Raw genomic sequence first — 23363 nt, 5'->3', positions numbered from 1 at the left:
CTTCACAGCAAACCAAATACGCCCCCTCCCCTGCTTTAATGCACGCTGTCTGTAGTGTAAGATCATGGAGCAGAAGAAATGACTGAGATGGTTAGGAACTGACTGAGGCTGCAAAAACATATATTGCTGTGTGTGGGTTTCTTACAAGGGTTGACATTTCATATGTTCAGTAGTTGCTAGGGTACAGTAGTTATAACTGTGCAGTATACTGATAAACCAAAAAAATGGTTCACAGGCAACAGGTAGTACACAGATATTTCTTGTTTTATTCTGATAGATGAGATCTGAATTGTGAATTATGTAGAAATTGAAAATCAGCAGTCATAGACATTTCAGATATCAGAGTATTTTATTTAGGTAGGCACGAACGAAATTAAACATATGACCTACTTTATTTGTAATTGATTAAATGTATGCTTAAACATGAAAAAACATTTGTATATTACTATACTGAGTGATAAATAAACCTATTCATTTGCATGTTCAAACTGATTGACACAATAATTTCGTTTTGTATCATGCTGCTTAGCTACATATATCACTTTCTTTCCAGAAATAAAAAATTGCACCACAGCACTGTTTCGGGGCAGCGTCATGATTTGTGACTGCATTGCCTTTTTTGAAACGCCAGCGATGTCCCAGATGGCGCTATTGAGCATATATTTTGTTTCAGGCCGTTTCCCTCCATGGTTTCTCCTCTCCCTCTCCCCGACTAACTTAGCGTTTGGCTCAGTTGATTATACAGTCCCATATTCTCCCTCCATTAGGGCATCTCTCTGCCTTTGGACTGAAGATTACACCAAAACCCAAGAGAGAAAAGTTTAACTTTCGTAGGGTAAGATGGACATGAAAAAGAGGATCCACTTGGAGCTAAGAAACAGGACACCGTCTGATGTAAGTCGTGTATTTTTTTTAAATAACCAAACCTTAGTTTTATCGCTAGCGAGCTAGCCTGCTACTTTTTCGCTTTCTAAGTGACCTGTGTAGAGCTAACGTAATGGTGACCACATGGGCTTTAGGTTGTGTTTCTTATATATTAGTAGGGCGGAAAATACTTGTAACGAGCTGATCGCATTATACTGCCTTGGATTGGGCGTGAATGGGCAACAAGACGAGAAAAGCTATATTGAATCGTTACTTTGAAAGCCGATTCTTTGGCTTGCTGGCATTATTGCAGTGTTTTAACCGTTTCGCAGCCTCCTTGGTCGGTGGTGCACACACGGTTCAATTCAACATTGTAGCACATTTTTTAAACTTCTATTCACGGCAGTATTTCAGGATAATTGCTTCTCCGCGGCGTGTTGGACATTCACAGAGGGGTTTATTTTATATAGACCTTGGAAGCCATGTTTGTGGCTAGCATAACTGCTAAAATGGGGCGCATTTGTTACAATGCACTTTAAACTAATCAACGTACATCCAAATGTGAGATCTTTCGGCATGCATTGCGATCTATTTCCGATCACGAGTTAGGTATTTTTCTTTGGAGTCATTAACAAGACCTAGATTCAGCTACGCCAACAAAAAACTGTCACTTCGTCCACGAATCATCAATATATTCACCAATTAGTTGCACGGCCACTCCAACCTTTAAGACAATGTTTACGCGCACGACACAGTTACAATGTAAGCAATAGTGGCGTAATAGTTATTTGGTCAAATATCTAGCGTGCCTCGATCAACACAAGTTGCAGAGGGAGATTTGTCAAATATGTAGTGATCACCTTTGGCCACAGCACATGTCAGCCGTGGCTTATTCCAACAGCTGTGAATGTGGCATTCATAAACATATTGATTGTCTTATAGCTGATCGTAAAGTGTGAACGATCAGACGATTGTTGAAGAGTTCGCATCATTCAGACAGCGGACAGGCAGTGTTTTGTTCCCGCCATATTACCCCCCCTTTGCTTCAATGGCCAAAATAAACCAAATAAAATACCGCCCGTACAGCTGAAATCACAACGTCACGAGTTGATCTTTTCGCGTATCTTCGACCAGAACTTAACTTTGCATTGTTGTGTCGTTTAGGAGGAGTCCGTGTTTTGGCTTGTGGCTCAAAAGGAACCAGCCTCCTCGAATGACACGAGAGTCGAGAGAGACCCGTGCACAGCGCTCGATGCGTGGGCACACTAAACTCGACGTTCCGCATAACGCTACTTCGCATGCACAAAATAATACAACTTATCATCGCAAATACAATTCAAGCGATGTGTAATTTACGGTCTAAGATGTCTGGAAACAGCCTTTTCTCTGTGTTAAGTGTTCAGAGAACTGCATACTGTGTCTCAGGAATCGCCATGTTGTCATTCTGTCGTCTTTGAAGCTCTGGAGAAAGGAACTCTCTCCATCTTTGTTTTTCACTAAATTTCCGTTCCGAACGTTTCCTCCGCCATTCAACTGGAGCGACGATACAATGTTAAGAAATTATAGTCTTATCGGTCGACGTCAAGGCACTCCACGTCCCCAATAAAAGTGATTTTTGCTTATTAAAAAAAACAACAACGGTTTACTGGGCTATTTTCGCCATCCTGTCTCCTCGGCTGGTGTTGGGCGGCTAATGGCGGGCACACAAAGCACTGAACACTGCACGCAGCGTTTAAAAGGGCATCAATGGCTAGCTAGCGTGATGTTAGCCAGCCTGCTAACACAAACCACTGCGTTTGTCATTAATGACTCCATCAGCAGGCCAGAGGAACGCCGAGTTTACGATTCATGTATACGTCGTCGCGCGACCGTGTCTCTCAACAAAAATCGACGTGTTTATAACTAAAAGATGTCGACGTCGCGTTGTTCGGTTGTGTAAACACGACGTTTTTGTGGAGTGGGTAGGATACGGCAACGCGACATTGTGTATATTTTGTATTCTCCCTTGTGGAAGTTGATGCAAAGACCCCCGAGCCATGAAGTCACGTTTGGATGGATAATAATACAATAAGACACAATTGTTGTCATTGTTTGTCTGTGTCAGACACGGCGGTGGTCTTTGACGTTTGACAACTTTTTGGGCATAATTGCTGTCGAACACGCAAGTTGCGTAACCTCTCAGTAACTGAGTGTTATGACAGAGTCTTTTATCATAATCCTTTGAAACATGTTCTATGATCTGATAAAACCTCTACTAATAATTGCACACTGGAAAACCTTTAAACCAACAACCACCCCTTTTGTTGAGTTTTAGGCCAGTGGTTCTCTTTTTCATTTCAGTGACCCCCATAACTAGTTGAGAGTGTAAACATTTGGTTCAATTTGTTACAGACTTGTAAGGGTCCCTTTAGAACCATGAAGGTCCCTGTACCCCACGAGAACTACTGTTCTAGGTCTAGGCCATGATCATTTTCTTGCTTACCCTGCCAGCTTGCCCATACATATTAGAATGTTTGTAAATTCTACATTTGTTTAATTGGATACTGTATATTTATTTGAAGTCAAAAGGGTGTAATCCTATCCTATATTAAAATTGCCTAGAGGGGTGGACGTCACAACATTTAGATTTATGAGGTGCACCATTTCTCTGATCCGCACCAAACTTGGCACAAACATTGTACAGGGGTCTGCCATCAGTATAGCCACACAACCCCACCAGGGCCCCCCTGGGTGCCACATGCATACTGTTGCACCAAACAAACTCAATGTCACAAACACTAGTCTGTTATCAGACTAGTCACATCAGGGGCCACGTAAGCGGCTCCCAGTGACCATAGGCACCCTGTTGCTCCAATCCTTGCCAAACTCACACAAACACTGTTCATGGGTCTACCATGAGCATATAGTCACACCAACAAATCTAAATTGCATACATAAGAAGCTAAAAAGCAGTGTTCCAGCAGTGTTTAACACTTCAAATGGCCACAACTCTGTGAACATTGCTCTGATCAACGCAATATAGGGCTGGATTTTATCTAGTGTAATAGCAATAAGCATGTTTGTGTAATATCGCAAACAAATTTAGGTTTATTGTAGTTGCATGATGAATGCTCGACTTAAGATAATAAAAACAATATTTGTGTAATTTTCATGTGGTAATTCATGTTTTATTCCCTAGGTACGAGAACTTGTTCTTGACAACTGTCGGTCAAATGAAGGAAAAATCGAAGGCCTCACAGCTGAATTTGTCAACCTGGAGTTCCTCAGTTTGATAAATGTTGGTTTAATCTCAGTCTCCAACTTGCCTAAACTAGGAAAACTCAAAAAGGTAAAGGCACTTTCTTATATGTACACTCAAAGTGCAATTATTCACAGTGAAGGGTTGGGTGAAAAGGAAATGACAACCGGAGGATAATTATTAATAATTTTCCTCTTGCATGGTTTCAGCTGGAGCTGAGTGACAACAGAATCAGCGGTGGCCTCGATGTTTTAGCAGAGAAACTTCCACTCCTTACACATCTAAACCTGAGCGGCAACAAACTGAAAGACATCAGCACATTGGAACCATTGGTATGCGGTGTGGTCATTTATAAGTCTGTTTTTGAATGACTGCCCTGGACATGATACTAATTGGATACTTGCTAATTTCTCACATGTAATAATAAACATATAGACTTGTATGAGACACCAATTTAATAATATCAAGTGCAGCAAATGACCACGGTGGAAAGTATCAGACATGACATGACACAGACATGAGACTGTGGTTTCCTGTAACTACCCTCTGAAGGGAATGGCACAAATTCTCCCCACAATGTAGATCGTTTTAATACATTATTGACAAAAAATAAAAATAAACAGATAACTGGATATACATAAATATTATCCCTGTAGAAGTCACTACATTTTTGTTTATAGCTGCTGCTAATATCCTGAGCACTTGCCTTACACAAGTTAACTACCGGTACACGAACCCTAGCTTGCCTATTGTGGGAAAATAGAAGATCTACATGCTCAAAACTTGTTGCAACGCATCAGGTTGTGAGCTTGTAGACCTGCTATTTTCGATTATTCCATTTTGGGCAAATATAATTGGTATAAAGGGATAAGGAGGGGGACAGTTATAGAGCCCTGGGGGACCCCAGTTAACAAAGTATCTATGGTTAAAGTGATAGGCTTCAGTTCCTAGATCATCAGCATTGCAGCTGCTAATAATGATGAGTATAAGGGTGTTAAACATACTGCTTACACAATGTTTTTGTAATCTTACAATGATAATTTCTGGGGTAAAGCATGAGAGGAGCAAAGTGGAGCCAATTTTTGCAGTAAAATAAGCAGAAAATGCTGTAAAACAATAGTATCACACGCAAATGGCCTGCAAACTTTGCCAATGGTATAGATTGAAATATGTGCACAAATCCATACATGTATGCACATGGAAAGCATGGCCACTGGTCACAGCTCTTAAAGCCCACACACACTTGGCTGTATTTGCTTACAGATGAACACAATTCAACACCCAGCATTCAATGCACACATCTGTATAGCTTTACCAAAAGGCATTTATCACACAATGCGTCTTGACATACAGAAAAAGCTGGACAACCTGAAGAGCCTGGATCTGTTCAACTGTGAAGTGACGAACCTGAACGACTACAGAGAGAGTGTTTTCAAACTGCTGCCACAGCTCACCTACCTGGACGGCTATGACATGGAGGACAGAGAAGCCTCCGATTCGGATGGAGAGGTAGACGGAGACGGTGTGGACGACGATGATGACGAAGGTTAGAAAGAGAACAGGTCCCGGTCAAACCCCTCTTACCTAGACTGGCCCCTTTTCCACCGGGGTTGAACCGGTTCGGTTCTTTCTTCCCGCCAAATATTGAACCAGTTCAGAGTGTTTCCACTGAAAATGAGTTGGTTCCGAACCATAAACCTTCGTTCCCAATGTGAACCAAGAAACGGTGGTTCAGCTTTGTAATTGCACGCAGCGCTTTGTGAACCGAGACGATATAAGTGGGTGTGTCAGTAAGTTGGAACTTGTCAGTGGGTTGGAACTTGGGAGGACGCAGACACAGTGACACATGCAACAGATATTCGATGCGATCAACCATCTTTGAACAAAAAATGTTTACATTAATTGCCAACGCAAACATGAAACGATCCAAACGTATACGGATGCATCGCAATCCAGAATCCAGCTGAGACTTGCGGGGCGTTATAATAACTTGTAACCCTGACATCACAACCTCGTGGATACTGTTTACATCGGGGCGTCTGCAGGCATGACGGATCCTTCTCCTTTTCAACATTTTGTGTTTACGTATAATAAAGCCACCAAATGAACCGGGGTTCAATCTGGTGGAAATGCAGCCGATTCGCGACCCGTTCGCAAAAAGCACCAATGTTCGGAACGGCACTGGTTCTGAACCGAAGTTCTTTTGGTGGAAAAGGGTCCACTGAGTAATAAAGGGGCGAGAAGCGTGCACGCATCCGCCTGGGTGATGGCAGACAGGACGAGCGCTGGCGTTTTTGCATGGGGGGTCAGATCAACATACGGAATGAATTCTGTACTGGCCACCTGGAAAAATATCTACCCCAAAAGGGGTACCTGGTCCAAAAAAGTTTGGGAACCCCTGTTCTAAAGCAGTGGTTCTGAAACGGTGCGCGGGCGCCTTCTAGGGGGTGAGCGACATGAAAAGGCTAATGGTGCTATGGTTTTATTTTAAATACCTATGGCAAGTATATGCAAAATATAGCCTATGCTGCATATATATTCCATTCGTTGCTGTCGGGAGGAAACCTCATAACTCAATTTTTGAGGGTTTTTTGACATAAATCAGTGTTATTGAACACCCTTTACGTCTGTGTGCTGTTTGGAAATGTTGAACCAATGGAAAGTAGTACAAAGTGCTTTGGACAAAACCTCTTAACTCCATTGGACCCTCAAAATGTCTGCTAAAGCAACTAACTCCACCATCTCTGCCCCTTGTGGAAGTAACAATAACCTTAAACAATAGAAAACAATAACAATATATAAAGTTACAACACCAACTTTGATGAGGCGGTATTGCTTTGTTTAAAAAATATATGGCTTTCTTAATTTCCTGATAAATGAACATTTGGAGTTATGAGGTTATGAGGACAGCAGAGATATTCAGGTTCATATATGTGGATAAATAGGAAATATATGTGATATGTCTCTATATAGATAAGATTATGCAATTTATATTATGTGGGTGGGTGCATCAGTTAGGTCGGGAGGTAATGGGGTGCATGGTCAAAAAGGTCTGGGAACCGCTGTTCTAAAGTGAGTGTTGGTGCTACTACTACTAAGGCTCTCCCAGGTTCAATGCAATGACAACTTGTATAGCCCCATTTAAAAAAAGAAATCACACCTGTGTGAACCGAGCAGTGCAAACATACATTTGTTATAGTTACTGTTACTGTACTGTAAAAATCTAAGCAAATATTCATTCTGTCCTTATATGGAGCATACCTGTAGTGTACACTTGTATTTTCATCAGTGATGTGGTTTCAAGGTTGCTTTTGTTGTTTTTGCAGAGGGAGAAGAGGAGGAGGATGAGGACGGAGAGGAGGAGGACTTTGATGAGGAAGATGATGACGAAGAGGAGGTGGAAGGAGAGGAGGATGACGAGGAGGTCAGCGGAGAGGAGGAGGTGAAAGCTTGCTGTTGAATTTTTGATTTTCTTTCTACTGCGATTTCTTTCGGATGATGTAACAGGTTTTGTCTTCATTTTCTTTTAACCAAGGAGGGAGACTTTGGTCGGGTCGGAGTCGGAGAAGTTGACGACGACGACGAAGATGATGAAGATGATGACGATGATGACGATGATGAAGATGGTATGTATTGATTGTCTGTTTTTCAGACTTAAACAGTGAAGCACTCCCACTCCAATAGTTTTATTTATGAATACACAAATGTGTGATTTTTATCTTGAGGAGATGAAGCTAGGGATGATATTACCTGTGATCATAATGTTTTTTCTTAGACATTGTATTGTAAAACCTCTCTTATGTACCAGCATATCACATAGAAGCCAATGAAGCTAAATCAATGAATCAGAATTGTACATGAACATACCTTCTGTTGCTCTGGTAGACAGTTATTTAAATTTACACGACAATAACGTTAGCGTTGTTAGGAGCTACAGTACCTAGCAAACATCTAATGACAATTATTCAGTAGACAGTCAGAATGTAAACATGTAATATACATCTGTAATACAGATGTGTGAACAGCTGGATATAAAAAAAAATGTAAAATGTGTAAGAACCCTGCATCGTATGTCAGTCATACCTTTTTGTGGGTATTCAGTAGGTCTGACCACTACTTCCTGTATCACATTCACATCATGAAGGGCCTATCGTTCTGGCCAATAAAGGTTTTGACCTCATTGCATTTCCATCACAGTTCTAGGCATATAAAAACATATTTGAGTCTAATGAACCACAGAGTTATCTGCATTAGAATTAGATTTACCATATTCCTCTCCCTCCATTTCCCCTGCTTGTGGCATTTTTGATGTTGACAAGCATTTTGTGCTATGAAAAATCTGCGGCCTACCGCCATTATGGTGTGGATTTTTTCAACATATTTTGCACATTTGTGCAGTGGGGGGGGAAACGACATCTAAACCATATTTCTCCAAAATGGCACAATGTGCCTGACACTACTCTCAACTCTTTAGTACACAAACCAGCTAAATGGACTCTGAATCGATTTTACAGCACAATTGGTGACTTTTCTTTCTTTCTCAGCATGACCACGCCACGCCTACTAAGTCCAGAGATTAGTTTTTGTTTAGTTTGAGATGAGTGTGATGTTATATTTATTCATGTTATTTTTTATAGATGCACCCCTTGCTGATAAAGGGAAAGGAGAGAAGAGAAAGCGAGATCCAGAAGACGAAGACGAGGATGATGATGACGAGGATGACGATTAAGAGCAAGATGAAAATGAGAGCCTACAGAGTTACCGACCCCTTACCTCCCCACTTCCCAAACAACCTCCACCTCAAACACCAACTTTCCTCCAGTTCACACCAACTGCCCTCTCTTCTCCGCGTTTCTCCCCCAGCTCTGAGCTCCTTTTGTGGAGCAAAACTGTACCGGACGGGTGGGCAGAGTGGAGCTGCCCCCCCCCACATGCATACACCTTTTCCTATGGACCCGAGAGCCAAACCTCCTCATCGATTTCCCCCTCGCCTCACCCAACCCAAGGCCCCAAGGTTCTCAGGCAGCCCTCCACTCAGCATTCCACAATTTCACTGTCAATCCCCCTTTATGTATTCCTTTATGTATTCCCACGTGAGGACTTTGGGACTGGTATCTAGTTTTTGGGTCTGTGCTTTTAATATTTTGTTGGATGAATTTGAATTTTTGTCGTTGGGTTTATTATTTCTCTTATTTTTTGTCTTTGTTTTTTGTTATTTTTCTCCTTCAGTTTTTTTTTTTTTCAATAGAATTATTGCTATAGCAACAGTGCAACAAGCGAGCCATGATTTTTCAAGTTGGCCGCCTGTTGCACGAATCAAGGTTGTAGCTACATTTTTACTTTCTGTATGACAAGAAAACAACTTTGTAAATAAAAAGTTAACATTTTGAGGTTTTTCCCCCCCTCTCGCTCTCTTTCTCTTCCTGCTTCTGTGGTGTCACAGTTTCAGTAGGAAGAAATTAAGTGGTGGCCATATTGGCTGTATTACTCGGATCCACCTTGCCGATATGCACCCTGCATGCGCTGACTGCTGGTGGAAACGACATGAGACTGCAATAGTCCTGGAATTCTTGTCTCGGGCAGCCCAAGTAAAAGAACATATGAACACCAGCATTCTCCTTTTTGACTACATCCCCATTGAGCTTAGATATTTTGTGAAGCCCTGTCCTAATATTTGTAGTTTCTACTCCTGAAAGTAAGACTTCAGGGTAATGTTGTAAGCATATGAGTAGTCCACCTTCTGCATTAATGAAGTGATCATGGTCTAATAATTAGACCATGACCGATTAGACTAATTGATATGCAGCGATATTTCACTCTTGTGATTGTGATATGTAAGCCCCATGGTGAAATGCTCTGAAACATGTTTTTGTATAGTATCCAACACTACCCGGTTTTACGTAATTACGGCAATAGTTTCTTTTTTCCTTTTAACTTGTTTTAAGACAGCACCAATGCTGTAATAGGACATAGCAGCTAGTGGCATAGCCGCAATTTGCAACTCTAGATTTTTTTACAATTGGCTGAATCCAGAGTTGCAATAACCTCCATCAACTTCCTATGCATGTTTTTGGTTTGTGATCTCCTGGTCTTAAATGACGTTAAACTCACCAACTTTGCAGCTGCAGTCCAAGCTTGAATTATCCTCTTTCAATCTGGTGTCGCTTGTTTATCATAAAAGTCCCCCGTAGAGATGTTATGAGCTACTTTCTGTCCAAAATATTCCAAGAGTGACAATATCGAGCCGCCATTTTGATTTTTGCAACGTGCCGTAAAACAAGATGTGAGGGGGAGCGCTTGTTTAATAGAATCTTACCTGCGCAGGTAAGACACCCAAAGAAGAGGCCGACGCCCTAGGGAGGGAGGGACGCTATTAAACAAGCACTCCCCCTCACATCTTGTTTTACGGCACGTTGCAAAAATCAAAATGGCAGCTCGATATTGTCACTATTGGAATATTTTGGACAGAAAGTAGCTCATAACATCTCTACGGGGGACTTTTATGATAAACAAGCGACACCAGATTGAAAGAGGATAATTCAAACTTGGACTGCAGCTGCAAAGTTGGTGAGTTTAACGTCATTTAAGACCAGGAGATCACAAACCAAAAAACATGCATAGGAAGTTGATGGAGGTTATTGCAACTCTGGATTCAGCCAATTGTAAAAAAATCTAGAGTTGCAAATTGCGGCTACTAGTGGCAGTCATTTTCTGGTTCCAACGTTCCAGACTCCATTTACTTTTCCCATAGAGATTTCCAAAAATACATGTATGAATCAATTAAAGCCTCATGACCATAAAGAATTTGATTCTGTGGGGGGAAAAGGGTATTTATTAAATTATTAATAAATATATTATAATATAAATATTCAAACTTTTTTTCACAGGATCAAATGTTTCATGGTCATGATTCAACAGGATCCTAGATGGCTTGATTCTAGGTTTAAATGGTAAATGGTGCATTTATATAGCACCTTTATCCAAGGCGCTTTACAGATATTGGCAATTCCATTCACCCATTCTCACACCGATGCCGGAGGAAACCATGCAAGGCACCATCAGGAGCAATTCATTTATATAAAAAAAAAATTGTAAATCTCTATGGGAAAACGAATGGGGTATGAAACGATGGAAGCCTGGCTATCTTAAGCTATTCTAAACCAAACAGGTCAGGCAAGCTACCTTCAACAGAGAGTGAAATGTGGGCCTTCCACGTGTTGCAGCCTGAGCGGTGTGTGGGGGGAGGGGCACCTTCTGTAAAAGTCAACAGTCACAACCCAACCAGAATGAGCCAGTAACAAGACAAGCGATGTAGAATGGTTTCTCTTGACATTTGGTTAAATCAGTGATACTCAACCTCAGGCCTGCGGGCCACATCAGGCCCGCGGGACCATTATGACTGGCCCACCAATGAAAATCTAAAAAAAAGAAAAAAAAATCTGGAAAATGAAATAAAATAATAATAATCTGAATGAAGTTATCTTTAATTACATTATTATAAGTAATACTATTAGAGTTGTACTATTACTCGAACGAAAATAAAAGCTTGGGGGGGGGGGGGAGATGCAATGCAAATGAAAGACATATACTCTGTATCCCTATTCCCTGACATAATTTGATAGCTAAACGGACAGAACTCTATTTTATTTGAATGATGAAACCCAGCTGCCATTAATAGTTGGAAATGGAAATGGAAATTGCGGAAATGGAAATTGCGGAAATTGTAATTGCGGAAATTGCGGAAATGGTGGAAATGGAAATTGCGGAAATTGCGGAAATGGAAATTGCGGAAATTGCGGAATTGGTAATTGCGGAAATTGAAATTGAGGAAATTGCGGAAATGGAAATTGCGGAAATTGCGGAAATGGTAATTGCGGAAATTGCGGAAATTGCTCTTCACTTATAGCTATCTATTTTCAGTATAGATTGTTTTATTTTACTCAGTCAGCCATATCACTACTCATTTTTTTTCATGAAAAAGGTCATAGCTGGGTAATCTATTTTCAGGCAAATTGTGTTTATTGTACTATTGTACTGTTTTATTTTACTCAGCCATAACAATTTATTTTCTGTTAACCAACTTGCTGGCTGGCAGGCAGGCAGACAGCTACTCATAGACAGGCAGACAGACAGACAGCTACTCATGGAGAATTGGACAGGCAGGCAGTCAGACAGCTACTCATGGACAGGCAGACAGACAGCTATTCATGGAGAATTGGACAGGCAGGCAGACAGCTACTCATGGACAATTGGACAGGCAGGAAGGCAGACAGCTACTCATAGACAGACAGACAGCTACTCATGGACAATTGGACAGGCAGGAAGGCAGACAGCTACTCATAGACAGACAGACAGCTACTCATAGACAATTGGGCAGGCAGGCAGACAGCTACTCATAGACAGACAGACAGCTACTCATGGACAATTGGACAGGCAGGAAGGCAGACAGCTACTCATAGACAGGCAGACAGACAGCTACTCATGGACAATTAGGCAGGCAGGCAGACAGCTACTCATAGACAGGCAGACAGACAGCTACTCATGGACAATTAGGCAGGCAAGCAGACAGCTACTCAGACAGGCAGACAGACAGCTACTCATGGACAATTGGACAGGCAGGCAGGCAGACAGACAGCTACTCATAGACAGGCAGGCAGACAGCTACTCATAGACAGGCAGACAGTAAGACAGCTACTCATTGACAGACAGACAAATAACTACTCATGGACAGACAGACAGACAGGCAGGCAGGCAAAGAGCTACTCATGTTATGTTATTATGTTATTATAACAGCTACTCATGTTATGTGCAATAATTTGTGCAGTTATGGAAACAGCTCTTTGTGTTTATGCAAGAAAATGTAACACATTTATTTATTTACATATTGTGTGCATGCACATTGTACTTTGATACATTTTGCGAAAATAAAGCAATTGAAAGAGAGAAGTTATCAAGTATCATTAATGTCGTAATTTTATCTACTGGCCCCTGGCCCCTTGCCATTTTTGTAATGTGGCCCACAGGTAAATCTATTTGAGTATCCCTGGGTTAAATGGTAATGTCTGAGTACGGTTAGTCGTGTGTTTGTTATGCTTTTACTGGTAAGGTAATTAGCTTTTTGACACATTTCTACCCCATGGGCTAGTGAGGATGCATTGTGTTCTGCTCAGACAGAAACATCGCTATGAAACAGGCAAATTTGGTTTTTAGCAATTATTTTATTTTTTATGATGAATAAATCTTTGCATATTTTAAGAAACAACATTGAAAGGGTAAAATTTCATTGTGTGTGTGTCTGTGTGTATATTTATATACACTGTTTTTTTTAAACTTTTGCATACATCAATATCTTTGAAGACAATAACAGTACAGTCAAAAATAACAAAATGTAGTGTAGTTAGGCACAGTGAGACTGATGTATGCAATTTCCTGGCAGCAGAAATAAAATGGCAAGTGTTTGCAGCTGAAAGTGAACACGTGAATCTGCAACTAACATTATTGCTCTAGTAAAACGAAGACTCCAACCAAGTGTTTGCATTTTGCCACAAAAGGGTCTCTGGAATAGTATTTGGTCCCCACAATTGGATTGTAGAGCCATCTTCAAGAGGGCTGATATTAGCTATGCCATGCTTAACAGAACAGTCTGAGACCATTATTCAACAAAAACTGTATATACCAGTATGATGATTTGGGGTGTCACAGTACAGTGACCCCCACACAGTAACTCTGTCATTTCTCGACCGTTTCACCACTCACTTCACTCGGGTGTGATTTTACTATGTTGCGCCATTGAAAACAATAGCTTCAGATGAGCCTCATATACTGCAACTGCAGTGATAAAATATGCTCACACCACAGACAGACGCAGAACAGTCAGTGAGCAGCCATCAACTGCATTTGTATAGTCCTCTGAATTATTAGTCTTCCCCACTGTGCTGTTTGCTCCCACCCACACCTTTTAGTTTTAACAGGCCTGTTGTTATCAGTTTCAGCCTGTATGTAAATCCAATGGGCTGAGGAAGGGCTGCAGTTGTAGTTATAGTAGGTGGGCACACAGGCGTGTGGGAATGGTGAGAACGGGTTTTTGAGGGCCATTAAACCCTACTTTATGTTTCAGCTAGTTGATGAAGATAATGCACATGAGCTTGTAGAGCTTCTATTCTCAACAAATGTTGACTAATCTTGGCAAATCGTCTCTTAATGCGGTCCATTATGATGAATTCCTGTTCTGTTCTTTAACTATATTTGTGTCTATTTGTACGTCTCTAAATGTTTTGATTAATTGAACATGGTGGACACTGTTGTAAACAAGTGTAATGCTTAATTGGGTCGTCCACTCACAGTTAACAGTCTTTGTATTTAGTTTGTGCTTGAAATGTACTGTAATTCTGCAAACTGTTAATAAATATTTCAATCAATCAATCCATGGCACAACATATTTTCAAATGGAGGTGACTATTTGTGCCAATTTTGGGGTCCTTGAAAAGGTTTGGAACCACTGTTCTAGAAATGCATTGGCCCAAATGCAACAGTCCATTCTTGATTGAAACTTTGCTAAAAGAATAGTGGTGTTTTATATCCACTTTGTGAAGGATATGACCCAATGATTTGGTAGAGTTGAGTGATTAAAATAAAAATGAAACTGGTTATCACATTCTAGACCGATCAGCCAATCAATAGAGCACCCTCCTAGCCAGCTCTGTAGCTCTGATAGACAGCAGTGCATGAAGAAGAGCTATGTTGAGGCATGTCAGCCAATGGCAGTGTGTGGTTCCAGTTCATGAGTAAGCCTGAGTGCACTAGAACTGTCCTGCAAGGGTCACAGAGGTCACATGCAGACAACATATTCTATAGAGCAGTGTGTGTGTGTGTGTGTGTGTGTGTGTGTGATAAAGATGCTGTATTGTTACTCAGTGTAGTATTGTGTGTGGTTGTGTTGGCGAGTATGACAGTATCAATCTCATGCCTGTTTGACAAGGTCATCTCATATTGAAATGTGTAAATGTATGCTATAGGTCCTTTATGTACTGTACATTTATGATCCTCCAATTCATTTTGGATCATTCAGCACATTTTAGTAGGATCATGGCTCAAATGTATTATGCAGTCATGAATTATGACCTCATGATGAATACAGACAAATTGGAAATAGCATTACGATGTATTAGAATATAACTACATGGTATATTATGATGCATGCAGATTTGCATCAAGCTATGCAATGTCATCGGACCTAGTTTCATTCAAGCATTCGTCTATGTAGTATGTGGTAGTGGCCTTTTCCCGCTACAAACAATTTACAGTATAATTTATGCAAAATAGTCAATTTAATTTTCTCCCTGAATGAGAGGTACTGAAACATATGGGGAAGTTCTCTGCCATAATTATTATTATTATTATTGTAAAATGTGCGTAAAATCCCTAGCCTAGTTGCTTAATGCATTTCCAAACCAGCGGATTGAGACCCAAAAGTGTGTTGCAGGGTGCTCCGACAAGGTCAAAGGCAATCGACAACTTAGAACATGTGTCATTTTACTGCCTGGGTTATGGTCAATGCAATCATCAGGTCTCAGTTGTGATACCATTTGAAATCCACTGCTACAAAATCTGCCAATGGATTGAGCAAACTGAGCACATTTTCTAACAGCAAATCTCTCAAGTCAGGTCAAAATGTACTTAAAGCACCAAACACAATACACATCCCATTAATGCACACTCGGAGAGGAATACATGGTCATTATTTGAACAAGATACTCTTTGTTAACCTACACAATAGTAGGTATGGCTGTTGTTTAAGCCTTCATGGTTGTTTAAGAGATCACTCCTTAAGGTAAGCTGTTACAAATAGACAATACATTTATTGTGTGCCCAATAGGTTATATTGATTCAAACACACAATGGCTTTTAAACCTGTTCTTCACAGTGGCTGTAGAATATCATGGCAAAAATGTTACATGCTGTTGGTTAAGTGCAACATGCTGATTTTCTGAACAGAAATCACGTTTTCAGCTCCTGATTTTGATGACAAAAGTTTCCATTGTATAACTTGTACAGTGAACATTTTCACTGTTCAGTTTTTACATAGTAGAATAAATTAAAAACAAAATTAAAAAAAGATAATAAAAAAGATAAATCTGCCATATGTGGCAACAGGTACAGAGATGGCTGCTGGGCACCAATTGTTCTCTAAAAAGAATTGAACTACCAGTTTTTTCCCCATTCATTCAAATGCAAAGGCAGCTCTATGGAAGACTAGAGAGCTCTCGACTGTGGTATTGTTATTTCATTAAACCTGCTCAATCTTCTTTCAAGCCCACTCTCCCTCTCTCTCTCTAACACACACACGGGCGCACACGGGCGCACACACACACACACGCACACACACACACACGCACTCGCATCATCGCATCATACAGTAGTTTAAATATGCAAGAAAATATAGATAAAGAAGCACAAAAATATATATTCAGTGTCGTCGTACAATCGCGAGTGATTGTCTGCTGCTTTTGCTGACAGCTCCAAAATAACGGGCAGGCCACCGCGTCATTCACTTAGAAGGCATCAAATCTGTATCCTCTCATGACGAGCATTTAAAAAAGAAAATACACGATACAGTAAAAGATTACAAGAACATTGCATAGCTGTGAAGCGTACAAAAGACAAGTTTTAGGTTGAGGGGAGGGGGAGAAGTGGGGAGATAACAGGTGAATTTATAGATGGGCTGCAATCTAAAATACTTGACACACTGGTCATATGGAGGAAACAAAAACGTGCGTAGTGGGTGAGTGTATGTACAAGAAGAAGAAAAACATGTACACTCGGTGTACATGTTTTTGTGATATTGGCTGTGCAACACCCAAGTGATATTGGCTTTGCAACACCTCCCTCTGTGCTGTGACAGAGGGAAAGAGAGGCCTTGTCTATAGAGGTGAGACTCCATCCAGAGAGGGAATAAGTAAAAGGGGTGGGGGTGTGGGGTGGGGGTGTGGGGGGTATTTTGTACTGTGTTAATATATTATACACTGTAAAGTCCTCACTGTTAATTGAACTCTGAGAGTGTATGAATGGAAACAAATTAACCCGTAACGGTCTGTTTGGTGTCATTCGTACACTCTCAGAGTTAGATTAACACTCTGCACTTTGCAGTGCATGAATGTGACGTGTGTTGGCCAGGGCTAGGTTGGGTTGACGGGGTGTGGGCGTGGTCGAAGGGCGGGGCCTGTCTCAGAGCGAGGCCTGCTGGGAGTTCCTCATGTTCTTGATCTCCAGCTCCATTTGCTTGATGCGTACGTCCCTCTGGTTTAGAAGCTCCCGCAGCCGTCGGATGTCCTCCTGCTGCTTGAGGAACTTCAGTCGCAGCTGTGAGGGATACGGCACACACACACACACACACACACACACACACACACACACACACACACACACACACACACACACACACACACACACACACACACACACACACACACACACACACACACACACACACACACACACACACACACACACACACACACACACACACACACACACACACACACACACACACACACACACACACACACACACACACACACACACACACACACACACACACACACACACACACACACACACACACACACACACACACACACACACACACACACAGGTATTCATATTACATTTGTGATGATTTGGAACATGTCCCGGTGTAAACATAGATAATTGAATGGAACTAATCCATTCCATCTTGAAACATTGGTTCACAACTCTGGCTTAATGCTACAATGTCCAATGTCTCCCTCTCATGAAGGGGTGAAGTGTAAAACTATAGTGTAGTTCAAGTAAGGTCCATCGGTGTGCCATCTGCTTCAAATGACGTTGTCAACGAGTAGGTGTCCTACCCGACACTCAATGAACGAGTAGGGAGACCATCTCCAGCCACTGCAGAGGTACTGTCACGGTATATTGTATTTAGCACTTAAACCCTATACTTTATTGACCCCCCCCCCCCCAATTGTAGCTGAAATACCAGAGGAAAAATAAATAAAACTATAAGATACACATCTGCTGTTTCACCCTCCAAGTAAAACTCAACACCCATCCCCAGCAGTACCTCATTCTCTGTCATGGGAGTAGAGCAGAGAGAGAGGTCCAGTCCATTATTGACTGACGTCCAACTGATGTCGTCTTTGCCCTCCGTTGGACTGCTGTGCTGTTCTCTGCTCTCTTTGGAACCCAGTTGTTCCTGAATGTATGCCAGCTGCAGCAGGCCCGGCCTGCTCTGTGAGCGGCGGGTATCCAGCCCCTTGCTCATGCTCAGATCATGGTACGACTCCTCTACTTGACTGCCAGGCTTCAGCGACATTAGCACTGGACCTGAAGGTCAAAAACAGAGCCAGAGGCAAGAATATTCAGTGGTCACATTGCAATGCAAGGTAGAGACTTGATTTCAGTGAAAAAATGCCATCACACCCGGACGGTTAGCTCAACCGTCTGGGCATGTAGGCTGCTGAGCCAGCCTGATGGTGTGCTGTGAGTTTGACTCCCAATCCCGACAGCCTTTGCTGCGTGTCTTCCCCCCCCATCTCTCTCCCCATTTACTGTCAGTCTACTTTCAACCTATCAATAAAGGCAGAAAAAGCCAAAAAATATTGCAAAAAATAATATCAGACCCGTCTGAAGTGAGTTGTACTGTACTGTACTGTACTGTACTGTACTGTACTGTACTGTACTGTACTGTACAAGCCCTCCTCCCTGGCCTGTGTGTGTCTGTGTGTTAGGCTGTGCAACAGTGACACTTGGTGTCACAAACGCTATAGCGCTAAATCCGACCCGTCTGAACTAGAACTGAGTGGTGCTGTGTGTGTGTGGCCTCGTTCTGTGCCAAGTTATCCAGGTGGCCACATGTCCCTAGGTGCCCAGTTGTCCAAGTGCAGTGTGTGTGTGGACCTTACGAATACTGGGCGAGCAGTCACGTCGGACTATTGGCATGTCGGACTATTGGGGTGTCGGACTATTGGTTGTCGAACTCTTAGTACACAATACACATGTCGGAATATTGGCATGTAGCCTCGGTCCCAGGCTTACTCATCTGCGAAGAGAAAAGCCTGGTCACAACTTAAGGCAGAGGCGCTATCGGTGGAAGTGTCGGTCCGGAACATCCGACAAATGCATTTCCCCCGGATACGATATTATTCCGACCAATCACAACACTTGTTTAATTCACGGAGAATGTAAACTGATTTGTAAAGCATCAACGTCATTTCCTTGAGCGGTACTTCCGGCAAAATCCCGCAACTTCCGCCCAAAACAAATGATAGCCTCTAGTCTACAGCTTAGGTCTTGCCCAACGTGATTGGCATGTCAGACTATTTGGGTGCCAGACTATTGGTTGTCGGACTATTGGCTGTCGGAATCTTAGTACATTAGCATGTCAGACTACAGTATGTACTCTGTACGGTACTCTACTGTACTGTACTGCCTCTCATCATGCACCTGTGCACAGTGTGAAGCTCGCCACTTTGTCACCTGTTGGTACCCTAAACAGACCCTAAACCGGGACACACATAATTGCTGTTCCTTGGAGTGGCTGCACCACTCAAAAATATGTATTTGCATTATTCACTTCACACAAACATGCATAGACCCAGTCAGTACACAGTAAAATACAGTGTTACTGTAAAAGTTAGCTTTTTAACTATGTACAGTTTGCATAGCTACAGTGGATCTTAACCACTTACACCCTATGTACTTGGTTGACCAGGGTCGCCCAGTGACTATCACTGGAGCGCTGCAGTCCAACCTCTACCACAATGTACATACTGTATGTACAGAAGCAAACCCAGAAGGTGTCATGCAAGGTTTTTAGTTCTCAATATGACCGCCTCGCTTGTCATTCCACTTATTACAGAATAACAACTCAATAATTTGACACAAAATATAAGATCAAAACTAAGGTATTTATTTATTTACAAGGATTTATTTGATTAAACTAAAGAAAATAGTCTGTTAGGTTCTAGGGGTTGCGAATGAGCTGGTTATTAAAGCGACAGCCTTTACTAGGCTTCTTTCTCTGGTGCCAAGTCTATTGATCGGAAATGCGTCCATAGAAATTAACGGTCTGTTGTTCATAGCAGCGGTCTGCTATCTATCGAGAAATGCAGTTATTGACCAATCTGAATCGAGCATTCAACCAAGCCATATAATAATCAGCTAAACAGCCCGTTCTACCACAATATACCCTGTTGCTGTCGGGTGGAAACCATGTCGAATATCGTTCCTTTTTTCTTATACAGTATTCTTTTGATTAAACTAGTGGAAAAATGGAAAGATCTACTACAAGTTCAGCTTGTAGATATGCTATTTTCATGAATCTAGCGACACACTTGTATGGTTAAGTAGGGCATTCATTTATGAAAAAACAAACATAAAAAATTGAAATATGGAGATATGAGGCTTCTGCCTGACAGCCTCCTGCATTTACACACACTCTGACCTTTATCGATTCCACTGAGCCACTCCTCGGCTGTCAGGGCAGGCCGGTAACCTGCCGTCATGGGATATATATCCTCCTGGTAGGACTCCGACTGCACACACACACACACACACAATGACATATTTTTTGTATTCAATTTGACGTAATGAAATATAAACACAAAGATTAGTAAAATATCTTTTTTTCCATTTTGTTATTCCACAGTCTATTTTAAAGATGTAAGCGTGCCCTCACCCTGCGGGGCACAATCATGGATAAAGGCTCAATGAGACTCTTGATTGTCACCAGTTTGTAGAACCTGAACACCTCACAGGTGCTCACATCCAAGCCCCTCTTTGGCATCACACCTGGACACACACACACACACACACACACACACACACACACACACACACACACACACACACACACACACACACACACACACACACACACACACACACACACACACACACACACACACACACACACACACACACACACACACACACACACACACACACACACACACACACACACACACACACACACACACACACACACACACTAGTTGATTTGCACAGTGACAAAACAGATTTGCACAGTGGCAGAGTGGAGAAATGTAAAAAGAAAGAGAATGTCAGCAGGTGAAATAAAAAGTAAAGGATGTGCGGAATCATGAGTAGGAAAAAACATGAGTCACATGGTAAATTGTAATATTGGGATACACTATGCAGAAATGTGAATCCTCTGGAAATGTCATACTCTATAACGTTTACATCCCACATTGCCCCTCAGCTACAGTAAATGTAAATGGTACTCAATTTCTGTTGTTCATAAAGGAAAATTTCCCGTTACAAGACTAAGATAATTCAAAATGACAAAAAAGGGATAGGTCTTGGCATTATCATCGCCTCTTCCTCGCTGACAGCAAAAATAAAGATGTATTTTTTATACAAAAGATCCACAGTGACATTTTGTCTATGAAACCTACTTACTGTACAATATCACAGAACTGCCTATTACTCCCTAATTCAAAACAGTTCACAATGGCTGCTGCCAACATATTAGCCTAAAGCCTGAAATGCGAGTATGTAATCAGATCATAATTCAGCTGGTGTACAGTATGTGAGTGTGTCACTCCAGATAATGCATGGGAGGGCTCAGATCTACTTGTTTGGCTATTCAAATATGGCATGCTCATTTGCACAGCAGGTTTGCTTACAAAGAGCATGTTATCGCTGTTGAAAAAAGAGCACGAACACAGGATGATGAAGCTGAATGAATGAAAAGTACAATGAGGGAAATAATGTTTTCTAGAGCATCTTCAGAGTGGCAGGACACAGATTATGTTAATGTGAGAAATGCATGTTGATGGGTCAAATCAATGGGCTCATGATTAATTAATTAGACATCAATAATTATTACTGTTGTTAATATTGGTATTATTTATTTTTAGGTAACTAACTTTGATCAATCCTGGAGGAGGAAACATTTTGGTTGGAGTGAAGGTAAAAGGTTTCTGTTTCTCTGTCACTATATGTACACTGTACCAGTACCTACAGTAGGTAGATATATATATATATATATATATATATATATATATATATACAGTATATAATATGATGATGTGAGTGTGTACTTAATAATTGTAGTCCTCACCCATTCCTTTCTGAGGTAGGAGCGAGCGGTGCTCTGTGAGAAAGTGCATGTAAGGTTTCTCTGAGCTGATCTCATAGTACCTGATGGTCCCATCACCCTGAGAGAGAAACAGACACAGATCTTTTGTACCAATACATTCAATAATATTGATATTGGTAAATAATTGGAAAAGAATGTAATGTAATATATATATGGTAGCAAGGTTAAGCACTGCCTAAAATAATAATAAAAATAAATCTCACAATTTAGTTATGTCAATTCCAGATCCCCTCTGCATATTTTTACATCTTCTTAATTTTAATAAATATTTAACCAATGGAAAGTATTAAGCTTGTAAGTGTGTGTGTGTGTGTGTGTGTGTGTGTGTGTGTGTGTGTGTGTGTGTGTGTGTGTGTGTGTGTGTGTGTGTGTGTGTGTGTGTGTGTGTGTGCGCGCGCGCGTGCGTGCGTGCGTGCGTGTGTGTGCGTGTGTGTGTGCGTGTAGGACAGTGTCGTGCCAAAGTATTGAAAACAGCCAAGCCACAGGCCCATAACGCGTCACAGCTTGCATGCTATACAGCATATGTGCGTTCCACATGGAATGTTCTGCATCTAGTGTAGCCTCAGGTTTTATCTTGGTAGCATTGCCTCATACTAGCTTTAGAGTTACTATTTGTATGTAATCACACCATGTCAGTATCAAACTCTAAACCTAGTTAAAAAAAACATTGGGTTTCTATAAACACTGTTATGTGTTGTGTGTGCAACAATAACTTGGTCACTTAAATTGTTTTCCACCATTTAGGTAGTTTTTCTCTGCAATGACACCTCTGGACGTCGCGCCAAACCAGAGGCAGTGTGGAGGATTTCAACCCCTATTTTATTTTATTTTTAGATTAGTTTTTGGCTCTTTTGCCTTTATTGATAGTTTCAATTGAAGATAGACAGGAAAGAGGGAGAGAGAAGGGGAGAGACACGCAGCAAAGGTGCTAGGGGAGCAATAGATGTGACTCCTACAGATCTGTAACAAATGGAACCTTACGGGTTCATTTGGTTCCATTTGTACACTCTCAGAGTAAATTAACGCTGATGACTTTACAGTGTACATTGGGGTCCCAGAGATTTTCTTTTTTTTTAATCAAATAGAGGTCTGGGCCTAAAC

At 41.4% G+C, this 23363-nt stretch overlaps 2 protein-coding genes across 4 annotated transcripts in view; one reads left to right on the top strand and one right to left on the bottom strand.

The window, feature by feature from the left end:
- Positions 1-372: 372 nt before the first annotated feature.
- On the top strand, positions 373-9377 carry anp32b (acidic (leucine-rich) nuclear phosphoprotein 32 family, member B). 2 transcript variants are annotated; one of them, XM_080760142.1, is made up of 7 exons: positions 373-894; positions 4043-4192; positions 4312-4434; positions 5456-5648; positions 7429-7544; positions 7638-7728; positions 8740-9377. In XM_080760142.1, the coding sequence occupies exons 1-7, from the start codon at positions 841-843 to the stop codon at positions 8829-8831; spliced, it is 819 nt and encodes a 272-aa protein (XP_080616268.1). In that variant the 5' UTR covers positions 373-840; the 3' UTR covers positions 8832-9377. The 2 variants fall into 2 exon arrangements, with proteins under 2 accessions (XP_080616268.1, XP_080616267.1); XM_080760141.1 differs by having other exon boundaries at positions 826-894; positions 7429-7526.
- Positions 9378-15958: 6581 nt separating this feature from the next.
- The window catches only part of coro2aa (coronin 2Aa), a 39948-nt gene continuing 32543 nt past the window's right edge, over positions 15959-23363 (bottom strand). For both annotated transcript variants that reach the window (XM_080758217.1, XM_080758216.1), the window contains exons 8-12: positions 22224-22320; positions 20817-20929; positions 20583-20673; positions 18201-18463; positions 15959-17461 (exon numbers count right to left, since the gene is read on the bottom strand). In XM_080758217.1, coding sequence (XP_080614343.1) covers positions 17327-17461; positions 18201-18463; positions 20583-20673; positions 20817-20929; positions 22224-22320 — 699 coding nt within the window. In that variant the 3' untranslated portion in view covers positions 15959-17326. The remainder of the gene's footprint in view (positions 17462-18200; positions 18464-20582; positions 20674-20816; positions 20930-22223; positions 22321-23363) is intronic.

This window comes from Protomyctophum bolini (genome assembly GCF_963924005.1).
Source record: "Protomyctophum bolini genome assembly, chromosome: 3".
NCBI lineage: Eukaryota > Metazoa > Chordata > Actinopteri > Myctophiformes > Myctophidae > Protomyctophum > Protomyctophum bolini.
Note: the sequence above shows the minus strand (reverse complement) of the source record. Positions and strands in the feature narration are given on the sequence as shown.

What these genes read in the sequence shown, in the direction of transcription:
- anp32b (XM_080760142.1), top strand. Translation starts at nt 841, where the DNA reads ATGGACATGAAAAAGAGGATCCACTTGGAGCTAAGAAACAGGACACCG. An exon ending in GGACGACGATGATGACGAAG is followed by an intron (nt 5,649 to 7,428) that starts GTTAGAAAGAGA and finishes TTGTTTTTGCAG; the next exon opens with AGGGAGAAGAGGAGGAGGAT. An exon ending in TGATGACGATGATGAAGATG is followed by an intron (nt 7,729 to 8,739) that starts GTATGTATTGAT and finishes TATTTTTTATAG; the next exon opens with ATGCACCCCTTGCTGATAAA.